Source organism: Vespula pensylvanica, chromosome 9 (genome assembly GCF_014466175.1).
Source record: "Vespula pensylvanica isolate Volc-1 chromosome 9, ASM1446617v1, whole genome shotgun sequence".
Classification (NCBI taxonomy): domain Eukaryota; kingdom Metazoa; phylum Arthropoda; class Insecta; order Hymenoptera; family Vespidae; genus Vespula; species Vespula pensylvanica.
The window spans coordinates 938,114-952,753 of record NC_057693.1 but is presented as its reverse complement, the minus strand read 5'-3'; the positions used below and the strand labels follow the sequence as shown (position 1 = coordinate 952,753).

At 41.0% G+C, this 14,640-nt stretch overlaps 1 protein-coding gene across 8 annotated transcripts in view; it reads left to right on the top strand.

Annotated features, from left to right (window-relative positions):
* LOC122631421 (serine/threonine-protein kinase Warts-like) overlaps window positions 1-14,640 on the top strand; it is a 123,119-nt gene that overhangs the window by 66,219 nt on the left and 42,260 nt on the right. For 7 of the 8 annotated variants that reach the window (XM_043817080.1, XM_043817081.1, XM_043817082.1 and 4 more), the window contains 4 exons: window positions 6,372-6,607; window positions 8,231-8,460; window positions 8,999-9,300; window positions 9,529-9,809. In XM_043817080.1, the coding sequence (XP_043673015.1) occupies window positions 6,372-6,607; window positions 8,231-8,460; window positions 8,999-9,300; window positions 9,529-9,809 (1,049 nt within the window). Of the gene's footprint in view, window positions 1-5,004; window positions 5,632-6,371; window positions 6,608-8,230; window positions 8,461-8,998; window positions 9,301-9,528; window positions 9,810-14,640 lie in introns of those variants that run through there. The other variant, XM_043817084.1, reaches the window with a different exon arrangement.

Sequence of the window (14,640 nt, the reverse complement as noted above, 5' to 3'; positions counted from 1 at the left end):
TCCGGTACAAAAAGAGAAAAAGTAAGAGAAAAAAGAACGGAGAAGGAGAAGAAGAAGAAGAAGAAGAAGAAAAAGAAAAAGTAGGTCCGCTTGATGAAGAAGCATTCTTAATGAAAACATCATCAACGAGTATCGAATCTTTTGACGATGGAGAAAGAGAGAGAAAGACAGAGAGAAAGAGAAAGAGAAAGAGAAATACAATCAACGAAACGGTCCATCATAGAACACCAGTTGTATTCTCGTAGTAGTAGTAGAAGAAGAAGAAGAAAAAGAAGAAGAAGAGGTCCCGCAGGTAGACTCGTAGAGTAAAAGGGAGAGAGAGAGGGAGAGAGAGAGAGAGAGAGAGAGAGAGAAAGAGAGAGAACATATTTACATAAACGTATCCGCATATGTACGTAGTACGTAGGTACGTAGAAAACGCGGCGAAGGAGCAGAGCGGCTACTGCATTATGCATTAGTCATGATTACAAAGTGGCGAGCTCGTGTGGCGCGTCTATAGTAATAACGGCGTATTTGCGGTGCTTATGATTTTCCACTTGAAATGGGCATAACCCACTTTAATGGGCACGCTCAAGACCCCCTCTCGTCCCTCTCTTTCTCCTCCTTCTCCTCCTCCTTCTCCTCATCCTCCTCCTTCTACCATTCCACCGACATGTCCTGTTCTCTACCCTAGCTCAAGAGGATTTACAACGAATCCAAAGACGACGGACATGGTCGTCGTCGTTGTATATACCGTCTGCTGTCCCGATGTTTCGCGTTGATCGTGTTAACGTCATGACGCTGAATTCCTTCATTGCCTCCCGTTTTCTTCCCTCTCTTCTTCCTTTCTCTCGTTCGTGGCCTTCGAAGGTCGTTAAGACGGACCAGCGATCATTATTGCCCATTTATACGTCCTGTCGACAAAACCTTGCGGTAAACCTTAAGGTAATTAAAGCGAGGGACATAGAAAGATTGAACAACGTCAAGATGTTAAATATTATATATTGGATTCTGTATTAAAGGATACATTTAATATAGAAAATATTATAATAATATAATATGGGAGATAAAGTGATATAAACGTATGCGTAAAAATTCTTAATAAACGTTCGTAGAATTACGTACGTATTTATCCAATTTTTTAATTTATTTTATTTATTTTTTTTTTTATAGCTTTTACGATTGATCCGTGAATAAAATTTGATTAAATCAATTATAATGGAATATTGATTTATTTTTTAATAGAGTATAGTGAAATATTCATGCATAATTTCTGTGATTTTATATATATATATATATATAAACTTGAACTTGATTGGAATTTTGATTTAAATCGGACTCAACGGTCCTCGCTAAACCTTCGGCGAAGCGAACCGTTTCTCGTAGCTGAGCGAGAAGAAACGTTTAGAAAGACATAGCTGTTCATTCAATGAACACCTCGATAAACCCTTTTGCAGAGTGCGTAGAAGAAAGACAGATGGCAAATCCAGTACTTCAACTCGTAATGGTTCAAGATGTGAACAGGAGTGTCCATATCCAGAATTGTCCAGTTTCCAACGTTGATCGGCAGGTTCATTCAGAAACGAATCTCGTAGGTTTCCTCGAAAGATAAAAGGGAGAAGAATGGATGGATTGAAGAGCAAAATGAAAGACAGAGAGAAAGAGAGAGAGACAGAGATAGAAAGAGAAAAAGAAAAATAACAGAAGAAGATAATAAAAGCGCATAAAAGACAATAATGGTTCTTCATTACTTCGTTGAACCTATAATGATGGTTTACGCGGTGATTGCATCGTGCGACGCGTGGAACTGACTTTATCGTTCATTAAGAACCGCGAGTCAAACAACCCCGGATGCGAATGCAGGAGTAACTGCGTACGTGCGTGCGTTCGCACTTATGTATCCTAAAGAAACGAGGAGCAGCAGCCTTGTCGAGGTCGGCTGTTATAGACATGAAAGAAGTAACACGTATATTTCCGCACGTACGCATCCACTTTTTCGTGGGTCGTAACCGTATCGATCCGAAAAACCGTGAGATCATCGTTCGTTGCTTGGTTAAGAGGTAAAAGAAAAGAGGGGATGGTTGAGATTGGTTGAGGGGGATGAATAAAGATTAGATCGAAGACTACTCGTCGTGAAAATTAAAACGTAAAGGATAATTATAGGTATCTCAATTTGGTTAAACAAAAATCATTCAAGGAAGTAACAGGTTGTGCATAAACAAAAAAAAAAAAAAAAGAAAGAAAGAAAGAAAGAAATGGGCAGGTCATCGGCTTTCGAACATATCCGGAAGTGTCTTTTGAGAATATTTCGAATGCATGGTCACGAAGGAACCGTTGCGTTAACGTTCATCGGCATGCATTTTGACAGGCCGACGACGACGCGTCATTCATAACATTGACAGATACTTGATTGCAATTTTTCTGATACTCACTCCCCAACTCTTCTTTCCTTTTTCTTCTCTTGTATTACTTCTCTCTTTTTCTCTCTGTATTTTTCTTTCACCCTTCTCCTTTCACCACCCTTCTTCTCGAAATGATACGAAGAGGAGACACGGAAGAAGATTCGCGCTGGAATTCGACGAAAGCGGCTTTTAAGCGGCGAGATAATTAACGTCGACCCAGAGACGCGGTGCCATCTTTATTCCTGTCGCGCGCCACTCTATTCCTGACCTCTAAGGTCAATTCGTTTTAGCAAGGAGAGTCGCGAGATAATTTATGCTCAGGCGACTGTATCGCCTTATGAGTGTTTCGCCTCGGTGTCTTTCCTTCTCTTTTCCTCTCCACCCCTCTTCTTTCTTCCCTCCCTCCCTCCCTCCCTCCCTCCCTCCTTCCCTCCTCTTCTTTCCATTTAGTTCGAGACTTTAGTAACACAACGATACGCTATTTCTCATACGTGTACCAACGTCATTTTTTCTGACTCTCAACTAACAGCTGTTATCCTTAAGAAAGATATATAAAAGAGTGAATGAGAGAGAGAGAGAGAGAGAGAGAGAGAGAGAGAGAGAGAGAGAGAGAAGGACGAGAGAGATAGAGGGATATGCTTACTTGCTTACATTCGAAAAGATAATTATTGATGGCGAATTCGTCGTTTGCTTTTTAACACCTGTTCGCGAGTTTGTTCTTCTCTTGATATACGATGCATGCCAATATTAAACTTTGATTGACAATTTGTAATCGAAGATGAAAGAAAGAAAGAAAGAAAAAAGGAAGGAAAAGAAAAGAAAAAGAAGAAAAACAAAAAAGTCAAGAATCCGCCGAGGTTCGCGCTCTCGTACAAACGTCTCTCTGTCCTCTCTCCTTTCTCTCTCTCTCTCTCTCTCTCTCTCTTCCTTCGACTTCTCTTTTTTCTCGTTTCACAGCGTGGACACGACACCGTGTCGAAGTGTAAAATATCGTAACGACGTGTTAAAACGTATCGCGACGTTGCTGAACGAGAGAATACTGAAACGAAGAATCTGAAGAACGTGTATCTTTTCTATCCTACCTATCCTGCTTTCGGAACTTTTCGAAAACTATCCTAATCGTAATAATTTCGTAAGGAATATTTAAACAAGTAGAAAGAACATTTGTGTTTTATTCGATGGTACTTCGAATAAATTGATGAAAATAGATATGAGCCGAAAGAGAGAAAAAGACACACACGACTCGAACATACGATTTCTAATATTAAACGATCGATTTGTACCTGGACAAGGGGTGGAAGGGGAGGTAGAGGGGTCGAGAGGGTCCTATTTCAAACGGAACAGCATGGTATATGCCTCGTCTCGTTTTCTAGGACTTTTATGTATGCGTAGACGTAGAAGAACAAACCTTTAGAACGACGACACTTTTATAAAACAAACGAACAAAGTCCATAGACTAACTATTCAAACGGAAATTATTGCCGGCAATATTTTCCTTCGACGTTGCTCGCGATAGGCCATGGAAAATCGTAAGTTTGAGGAACGCGACTAGAAATATAGATAGCGGTTAGTTTTATCGTTCCGTTCTTAAAGCTCATCGTTCGTAGAAGAAAAAGTCGGAGCGAATAACAACCGAACGAACGGTTTTCAAACAATGGTTCTAACTCTTTGACGACGGCTCGCAAAGTTTTGCATTCCAGTTACGATATTTGTCGTACGTGCTACTCCGACCTGCTACCGCGCTCGTAAAACTTTCGTCCCGCCGGTAGATTACTAAAACTAATCTCCCGGAAGTGAACGCGAGAAGATAGATATCTCAGAAATTTTTTACGCTCGAATTTCGAGCCGATCCGCGAAAACTTACCTTGCGGTTATTATTACGTTTATTATCGATAATAACGTAGTTTACGTCTATCTTCTAACGTTGATATTGAGCTTCTCTTTTTATACGGGAGTTTTTTTTTCAAGTCGAACTACGATTTACAGTGAGTTTTATCGAGTTTCTTTTTTTCAATAAGAAAATAGAAGAGGGAGAGAGAGAGAGAGAGAAAGAGAGAGAGAGAGAGAGATAATTCAAGGAGAAGATGATTTTGTAAAAAGAAATACGATGTTTTTCGTTTACGATTTTTAACGTCTAATGGAATTTTTATGAATAGTCATAAATATTTCTAGTGTGAAACGATGAAGTCATCCGATAATGACTGTCATAGAAATTAATTAAATTTACGAGAATGGTATGCATACGAGTCGTGTACCGAATTGATATTTTGAAAGACGTTTCGCGGATATTGTAAAAGTATTCGATAAGACAATTAGAAGGATTCGATAGAGATTTGATGTATCGGGCAATAATAATTCCAATCCATTTGTCGAAATAGTAGCTGAGAATTCGTTGATTGGATCGTAGCATCTTAATTAACGGCATCTCTTTAACGATCGGACGATGACCTATACCTGCATGTTACAAGAAATAACATTGCGCTTCCGTTTAGTTCGATAATTTTATTCGAATAAAAATATTTCTTTTTTTTTTCTTAATGTCTCAACTTCTATACACGTACATACATACATACATACATACATATATACCAATATTACTTATATATATAAATATATAATGAAGATTAATCACGCGATAAGAGAATCTTTTGAAAATGGAGAAGGAGCCGATTAAATCGACACTTCGAAGAAAAGGTATTATCCGTTCTTGAAATGAGGAGGACATTTAAGAGATGGGAAGTCTGCTGAATCGAAGCTGGGAGGAGATCAGAAAGAAAAGCAAGAAGAGTAATGGAAAGATACGAGATCCCTGGTATATCCGTGCGAGATCCTGGTGAACGTGGCAAAGTAGAGAAGAAAAAGAAGAAGAAGAAGAAGAAGAAGAAGAAGAAGAAGAAGAGAAAAAGATAGAGAAAGAGAAAGAGAAGAAAAAAGAAGAGAAGGCTGCTGGAGTAACAGCACCGGCATCGGCAGTGCGCTCGATCGTATCGGACAGCAAATTCGGCGGTGCGGACGAGTTACTGCCTCCATAAAATTCCAGGCGTTTAACGATGACAAGAATTTATTGGATATTTTTGGTAGCCAGGATGGGACAGTGACCCTGTTGAGTCGTCGTGCTCGTTGATCCCTCTTCCTCCCATCGATGTACCCTCACCTTTACCTGCTTCTCGTCGTTCATTTCACCGTGTAGATACGCTTCTGCGATCGACGAAAAAGATAATGGCGCCAAAGACGGGTCCATTTATTGAACGTAAATCTCTCATTCTTTCTCTTTTTCTCGTTTTTAAGAAAACCTAGCGTCCCGTGGTAAAAACTATCGTGTAAACGTTCCACTATCCTCTTTGACTATTATCCCACCTTCTTTACCACCTCTCTTTCTCACTTTTTCCTACAACGTATTTCATCGAAATTGTTGATGTCGAAAGACAACGTGTTACGCGACCCAACGTTAAGAAAGCTTTACGACACGACTATAGAATATCATCCGTTTCTTTTACAAAATCAAGAACGAAGAAGTTGCCCTTTTAAATTCATCCCCGGTAGCATTTTTCATGTCTCTTTTAAGAAAGGATTAAAGAATAATTAATTATCCGTCGGAGGACATTCTCGCGAGCATTCATAAAAATTATATTATTAATAATTAAATCGTATAATAAAGTATTTCTTCAAATATTACTTATTATTATATTCAAAGATTTAAGAATGATAAACGTCTTATTAATTATGGTGGGAGATATAAATGGATTAATATGAGTGACAAAGGAGAATTAAATCTAATCATAAGATGCTTGGATTTATATTAGATATCTACGATCACGATTTCGAAATCGTTTTCGATATAAACGATTTGATCGTTTCTTTATAAATCTTCTTATATTTATTTCTTTATTTATCTATTCTTCCGTAATTTAATAATAATAATAATTTAATAAAAATCGATAAATTGCGAGGAGATGATTAATTAATAAATTAACGATTGGATTTTTTCAGGTGAAGCGTCTGGTGAGAACGCGTCCACGGGTACTGGATCTCGTGGTGGCGATCGTGGAGAAGCAGCGGATTTAGGAACGCACACGGAAGAGAACGAGGAGACCACCCTGGCCGCGAACACAGCGGTCGACGGCAGGGGCGGAAGCCCCCAGGACGCCCACCTCTCGGGTTCGGCTACTAGCAGGCCTCCAAGAGGCAGAAGACGTCAAAATCAGAATGGTCTCGATACCGCTCAAGTGAGTTCACTGTCTTCCTTTATTCATTTTCTAAATACTTCATAATATTTTAATACTTGATAATTAAAAACAGAAGCAACCCTACGTTTACTCTTTTATTTAATAAAATTAAAGCCTTCCTCGCGTTTATATTATTAAATTATTCAAACTCGTTTTTACATTAATTCGTACGGGCATAAAAGAAAAGAAAAAAAAAAAAAAGAGGAAGAAATGATAGAAGAAGTAATTTTCTTTGGTACGTTTATTCTATTTACCAATTTATTCTTTTTCTTTTTCTTTTTCTTTTTTTTTTTGCTTTTATTCATTCATTCTCGAAATTATCATTTTTGTTTGATAATTTAAGACGGATGATTTGGTAAAAGATACAGACATGAATAGAATTATCGATAGGTACGAAGGTTACGCGTAGTCGGAGTTATTTCTTTCTCTCTCTCTCTCTTTCTTTCTTTTTTTGTTTTTTTCTCTTTCTTTCTTTCCTTCTCTTGATCTCTCGATCTCTTCGAGGAGTTCGAGGCGTTTGAGCAAATACAGAAAGGAAGAAGCCAGGACCGTACGAATTTTCGAAAGAAGAATCGTCGGCTTTGAGTGTTTGATCGGTCTTCGCGTAGCACTCGATGAACACGTGCGAGAGTTTCGAGAGATTTTCTTTGCATTGTGTGACGTAGAAGAGTAGAAAGAGAAAGACAGAGAGAGAGAGAGAGAGAGAGAGAGAGAGAGAGAGAGAGAGAGAAGTCTCTTATCCTTTGACCGGTAGCCACTGTACATGTGTACTCGAAGAGTCCCGTTCGAAATCTCTGACCGGTCGACTGACTCACGTATATACCGACGATGTCAACCTCGTCGAAAGGTGCAGTGTCATTCTTTCGTTGACATACACGCGAGCTGCGTTTGACGCTACTGTAAACGTTTTAGAACGAACGCAAGAGCGATAGAGAGAAAGAAAAAGAAGCGGCACTCGGCATAGAGCTTGAAAAAAGTCTATGGTCATTCTTGAAAAGAATAGTCACCGAATGACACACTAGATTCCATGCTACTACCGTATCTTTTATCTTTTTTATTTATTTCTTTATTTTTTCCTTCCTTCCATTCTTTCATTCTTTCTTCTTTTCCTTTTTTTTTTCCCCGGTCGTTATATCCACCATTTTATTTAGAAGAAGAGCCGTGCTCGAAGTCGAGGCGAGAAAGAGATTTACAGTGGGCTCTTTGAAACAGCAGCTTCTCGTTCTCCAGGCTCCTTAGGGAACCTATTCTACCGCCAATCGAGTCTCGTTCTTCTTGGTGTCACGTGGTCTCCACACCGGTAGCGCTCTCGCCGCGAAGGAGTCAACTCTTGCGCCACGCGTTGCCTTCATTACCATATCTCGGATGCAATCTGTTCTCAGGGAATTAATGCGACCGAGATATTTCCTGCTAGTTCGTACTATCTCCCTCTCTTTGTCTCTCTCTCTCTCTCTCTCTCTCTTTTTCACGGTTCTAAGACGAGAGAGAGAGAGAGAGAGAGAGAGAGAGAAAGAGATCGCGAGTGAAATCGTAAGAACGCGTTTCCCGATCAAGGACGTGTTAAACGAGATAACCGAACGACTTCCCTCTTTATTGACGACTTCTTTGTACGTTTGGTTTCAGGTTAAAACGGAACGACTCACACCCGACAATAACTCGACCTCGTCGAGAAGCGTAACGCCATCGTCGTCGAGTCATCCAGGCACGCCGCCAAATGCGACATCCCTCGGTGGACCCGAAGGGCCACCACCACCGCCGCATCATCTCAAGCACATGGAACAGATGATGGGACGAAACTGCAGCGATTTTATGAGAAGCCTCGCCGCGAAGTACAACAACGCCAATCCCAACGAGTACGTTTTCTTGTTCGATAAATTTCTATTATTCCGAGAAAATATTGACACAAGTGTTTATTCCATTTTGAATAAATAATCGCGTATCGTTTCGTTCGATTACAATTACAGCATTTCTATTAGTTTGTATATTGTAGGATCGGTGTTTCAAGGGAATGGTTAAGACAGTTCTTTTTAGCGTCGATATTAAATCTAATGATATAAACATTGCTATTAATAGTCCATACGAACATGCTTCTATAAAATATCTTTCCTTTTGTTTCCAAATCCTATCGTCCTCTTTCGATCTATTCGCACACACCCGTTCGCATCTCACGCGTTCTCGCACTTATTTACACGTGCTTGTTGTCGACTCACGTTACTTGCCACGCAACTTGGTAATAAAAATTCTGTACAAAAAAAAAAAAAAAAGAAGAAAAGAAAAAGGGAAACGTAAAAAGACCGCTTCGATTTGAAGAATCTTGCAGTGTGAGAAAATTGTCAGAGAGCATTGATCGTGAAAGATTTATCGATCGAGAATATTATCGTTTGTTCTCAGTTACTTCAGTACCCTAAGAAACGGCTATCCTCCTGGTTTGGATCCCAGGTTTCCTGCGTTTAAGACCGCAGCCACACCGTTCGTAGGTCTAATGGCCCCTCTTGGCGCGCCACAACCAACCACCGTTCAAACCACCTCGCCTCTATCCAACAAGGATCCCAAGGAGCAGAAACAGGACAGCATATTCGGAAACCCGGTATTTCCTCCTATGCTCGATATGTCGTCGACGCAAGCGCTTTTGCACATGGTGCGAACGGCTAATGCGGCACAAAACGCTGCCGAACTCGAGACTTATCTCAAGGGTGAGCAAAACTACTAATTAGTAATTTTAAGCGAAGATACAAGAAAAGGAACGTATATAAGTTTCATACATATAACTTTCGATTTCGATATAGTTTGGATTTATCGATTTTTGTTGTTCTTCGAAAGAAACAAAACCGTATTAAAAGAAAGAAAAGATCGAAAGACGTCGACGCGTGAATCGAATAAAAAATACTTTTCTTGTCATTAAAACGATCTTCAATCAAAAGGTGCGAACAAACGTGACGCGGGAGTGACGAGTCCTTTGGATCTCTCGACTCCAGGAGGATTCGCACCTCGTAAAAGGCAAAGGACGGAAACGAGGAGATCAGGGAGCGTATCTCCGAAACCCAAAGCTACTCCACCTGGTCCGAGCACACCGCCACCCGTCAGATGTCCTTCCTTGTGCGGCCACATGCCGTGCGGCGATGGACAAGCGGTTAATCGTTGGACCATCGAGGACGTCGTCAATTATGTCTCCTCGATCGACATTTGCGCGGAATACGCTCAGGTAAGTTTCACCTTTTCTAACGTCTTTGATTCTGACTTAACTAGATACGGATGAAAGAATTTGCGATAGAAAGAGAGAGAAGGAGAGAGAGAGAGAGAGAGAGAGGAGTTTGATCAAAGTTATATAGTAGTTTGCTATCTCTTTCTCTTTCTCTCGGCATGCCGGGAATAGTTTTAATTGCTTTTGAAAGTCGCTCTCGTAACGACGCATCGCGCAATATTCTCCGAAGCGTTCGCTCTTCTATTTAACTCCTACGTCAGGTGAGGCAACTAGAGGATCTAGAAGGCTCCGAATGACCCGACATCAGTCAATCCGGACAGTCGGGAAGACGAGGGGCCGCGTGCCAGCTAAGGAGAACTCTATAATGACCCCTCGAAGCTAGCGGATCGACCCTCCTCCAATCTCCTGGTCTCCACACTTTCTCCCTTCCTCCCTTCTCGCCACCACTCTCTTACTCACCGGTGAAATTCATCCGCGTCGAGTGCAATCGCTTTTCCTTTTTCTCTATCTTTTTCTACATCTCCCACTCCTTTAACCAAGGAGAACAGTTTGGATCTAAGAAAGTCTCGATTTCTTTTCGCGAGATATTCTTATATCAAACTGACCTTTCAAAATGGTGGATAAACGAAATTTGGAATCACGATCGAGGTGAGCCATCTTTCAGAATAATTTAAAAGGGACATCGACCGTCAAGGAGAATTCTTTCACGAGTTTTAAAAAGAGAAAGAAAGAGATAGAGAGATAGATAGAGCGAGAGAGAGAGAGAGAGAGAGAGAGAGAGAGAGAGAGAGAGAAATACTGGCAATCTCTCTTGCATGCTGTCAGGTTCGATTATCCTCGGCCTATCGTTAGGCCTCGTTTACGGTTACGCTCTTCGAAACGTCAGACTGTCAAGGCCGTGAATTTTTGCGCGAGCGAGCTTGCCATGCATATTCATGACACACTCACTGGAAACGCAATCGAAGATGAGAAGAATGAGAGGAGAGGATGGAGGGTCCTCGAGTACTTCGATCTTCCGTCGAGCCGATTCGACAATGACAAGGGCCGAATGTATGATTATAATACCGGTACTTTGTACCTTCAAGAACTCTCTCCTACCTTTTATTCTTTAGTTTTTTCTTATTTTTCGAGACAGAAAGGAGTAAAGTCCAAGGAGTTCCTGGTGCTTGGGTTTTTTTGCTCTGCGCAAATAAGGCACCGCGAGAGAGAAAGGAGAATGAAAGAGAGAGAGAGAGAGAGAGAGAGAGAAAGTGAGACGGATCTTCTCGAAATTATGGCACCGATCCTTATCTCCATAAAAGGATACCGCGGAACGGATCGACGATGGTGAGAGCACGATCCTTTACGTAGATTCCCTCGAATTATAGCATCGATCCTTATCGGTTCTTCTTCTTCTTCTTCTTCTTCTTCTTCTTCCTCGAGACTTCGAAGTGCTTGTGCTTATGGTTGCATTTGCACGAAGCGAAGTGTGTGCAGTCGGTTCGCCCTCTTCTTTCGCGAAGGATACTCGCGTGGCGTGAAATACTCACTGTGAGCGGGGAAAGGAGGTAATTAATATCGCACCGCGATATGACGCACCAAATGGTGCTTAACGATTATGCCTTACGATTTATTTACTGAGCAATGAAGATCTACGAGTATCGCAGCTGTATTTCACGTTAGAGAGGGAAAGAGAAAGAGAGAGAGAGAGAGAGAGAGAGAGAGAGAGAGAGAGAGAGAGAGAGAGAGAGTGAAAGAGATAAAGAAAGATAGATAAAGAGAAGTTAAATGAGGGAACTGAAATTGATTCCTTCGCGAGAGAAAACCTACGCTCGTTGCATCATGATTTTTCTGATTTTTTGTTATCATTCTATCTTTCTTTTTTTTGTGTTCTCTTTTTCCTTTTTTTTCTTTCACTTTTTTGCTTTTTTGCGGAATCGTTACTTTCCATTCTGCTGCAATATTATATATATATATATACACGTGTGTGCGGGTATGCGATTAAAATTGTTTTTACGCATTTTGCAATTACACGAAGATCTTAAGATTGCTTCAGATATAGGAAGTAAGAAAAAGTAGGAAATCTTTCAAAGGCGATAAAAATCGAGATACGAATTTTGATGTAGACCTTCATTTGTTCGTTATTAAAATTTGTCCATTTTGGATCGGTCACGCATCGATATATTCAGTCGATCGTTCGACGGAATAAATTTTCACAATAATTCCTCCAAGGTTTGACCTTGCGATAGAAATACGAGGAAGCGTTAGAACTCGGTCGTCGACATCGCCGTGATCGTTAATAATCATCGGGAACCTTTCCTTACTTACATTCGAAGAGGTAAGCGAGCAGTAGCGAGATGCGCGCGGATACTTATCTGCGGGAATGAATCTTAGCAGACTAATAACAGCCGCTTAAGAGAAACTAATCTATCGATCCGACATCAGGTTACCGGATACCTTCTCATTTTCTCGGTGATCTAGCGACTCTATGCCAGGTTCTATGGCGTGCGCGTCTTCTCTTCCTTTTACTATCTTTCCATTCGTATTCGCTCTAAGACGATCGGATGACGCAAGGAGTAGGGAGGGAAAAGTAAAAGTAAAATCTCGACGTAAAACTCACGAGCTAACTAACGAAGAAAAGAGGGCGATAAACGCGTAGGCGTAATTCACGAGTAAAACGTCGAGGCAACGCGTCGGCTTCGTTCTTTTTGTCTCTGTCTTTCTAAAGAACACAAAAAAGGAAAGGAAAGGAAAGAAAAAAAAAAGAAAGAAAAAAAGAAAAGAAAAGAAAAGAGAGAGAGAGAGAGAGAGAGAGAGAGAGAGAGAAAAAGGAAGAAAGAGAGTAATAAGGTGGTGCGATTTGAAAAGCGAATCGTATATAGTAGAGACACGTAGAGAGATACACACAAATATAAATGTACGTATGCGTCTAAGTATCTCCTTTGTACAGTACTAGGTATACACTATATCGTTGTGGCACGTTCTCTAAGATCGTTAGAAAGTCATGAATGTGGATCGGTCTCTTCGAGAGAACACACACACACGCACATTGAGATCTTCCGTGATGGCGAAGCTTACACGAGGATAGCCGTCTCGTGTCTTCTTTCGTGTCCTCTGACGTCCCACGCACGCGTGGCCTTCTCTCCTGCAAGCTTCTCGATCCTCCTCTGGCTTGGTTGGCCTCTTTTATCGGTCTTTTTCCTCTCGTCCTTGTCTATTCAGAGATCACCGTTCTTTGACTTTGTCTCCCGTCTCTCTGTGAACCTTCCTCCTTCTTCTTCTCTTCTTCAACCTCCTGCTCTTTCTATCGGGGTACTCGAAGGGGTCACACGGGAAACCCGTAAAAGAAAGGAGGAGGATGGAAGAAGGATAAAAAGAGGTAGAGTAGATAATGTCTTGGACGCTCTCGAGCAAGAGGGAAAAGATCGAGGGATACGTAACGTCTTTCTAATTTTAACGGGCCTTTAACGACCCTCCGAAGTCCCTCGTCACGTCGTTCGAACGTTATCGTGGAAAAATCCGCAGCGACATCGAACCGGTACCTTCTTACTCTTCTTCTTCTTCTTCTTCTTCTTCTTCTCCTTCTTCTTCTTCTTTTTCTTTTTTCTTTTTCATTTTCTTCTTCTTCTTCTTCTTCTTCTTCCTGTTCCATCAAGATCAACTCGAAGAACGTCCTTGGTTAGAAAAAAATATTTCTCCAAATAAAATCAGAGTCCAAATACCACAAACTTGATTATTTTACGAAAGAGAGAGAAAGAGAGAGAGAGAGAGAGAGAGAGAGAGAGAGAGAGAGAGAGATTACAAAATAACGATTTGATTGAAAGATCAAACACCATCTCCATGAACCATAGAAATTCCATTCTCTCTTGGATGATTAGAAGCATCGTTCTTCGTCTTCCGAGTTACGCGTTACGAGAGAAGAAGAAAGGTCGTTCGGAGTTCGTCGCACGATGATGAAGCTTTCGATAAATTCCACGGGAATGGGAATTTCACTTGCTAAATGCGACACGTTTAGAACACGTTACAGAATCTTAACTTCTATTTACGTAGGAGGGAATCTCTAAGAGACTTATATCGTGTTTCCCTTTTTGGTGAACGACATGTAAGGGATAAAGAGCGTTAATCTATACATTGCACCAGATATCGCAAAACGAGAGGTACAACGACGGAATCTACGTAAAGGGTCTTACGTAAGACTTTTCCGAGGCATTAATGGCGAAGAAAAAGAGACGGAGAGATAGACAGATAGAAAGAGAAAGAGAAAGAAAAAGAGACCAGACCAAATCCTTTTCACGAGCTCGAAGAAAAGAGATCGAGCGAACTCGATGGTGCAGCGATTCCTTCGTAATCGAGACGAACCATCGTCGATGGATGGATCTTTTCCGAGCGACTTACTACGCAGACTAGCTCTTTCTCTTTCTATCTCCCACTACTTCGATAGGAAGACTTTCTAACGATTCGCCGCGCAAAGCATGATCTAACCCCGGTACGACCTCTCGTTCGGTGCGGAGTTAACGCGGTGTGTAGCACCTCTCTTTCAGTCGGAACACACGTAGGCGCCTGCCAGCAGCGGTCAATTAATCATTAATAGGCGATAATATCCATCGAGCATATCGGTACTCTGCTTTATGGCAGGCGAGAGGTCTGCCATGTCGGACGATGCTAATGCGAAGGAGAGCCGGAATCGTTTCGGAGAAAGAAAGAGAGAGATTTTCTTTTCTTCTTTATTTTTTATCTACTTTTCTTTCTCTTCGTCTTAACGTTGTCGTAGTAACGAGGTTTGTTAATTACGTATTGATCTCAAATGTATTTTTTATTAATATAAATTCGACTAGGTATATCGTAATCCTTT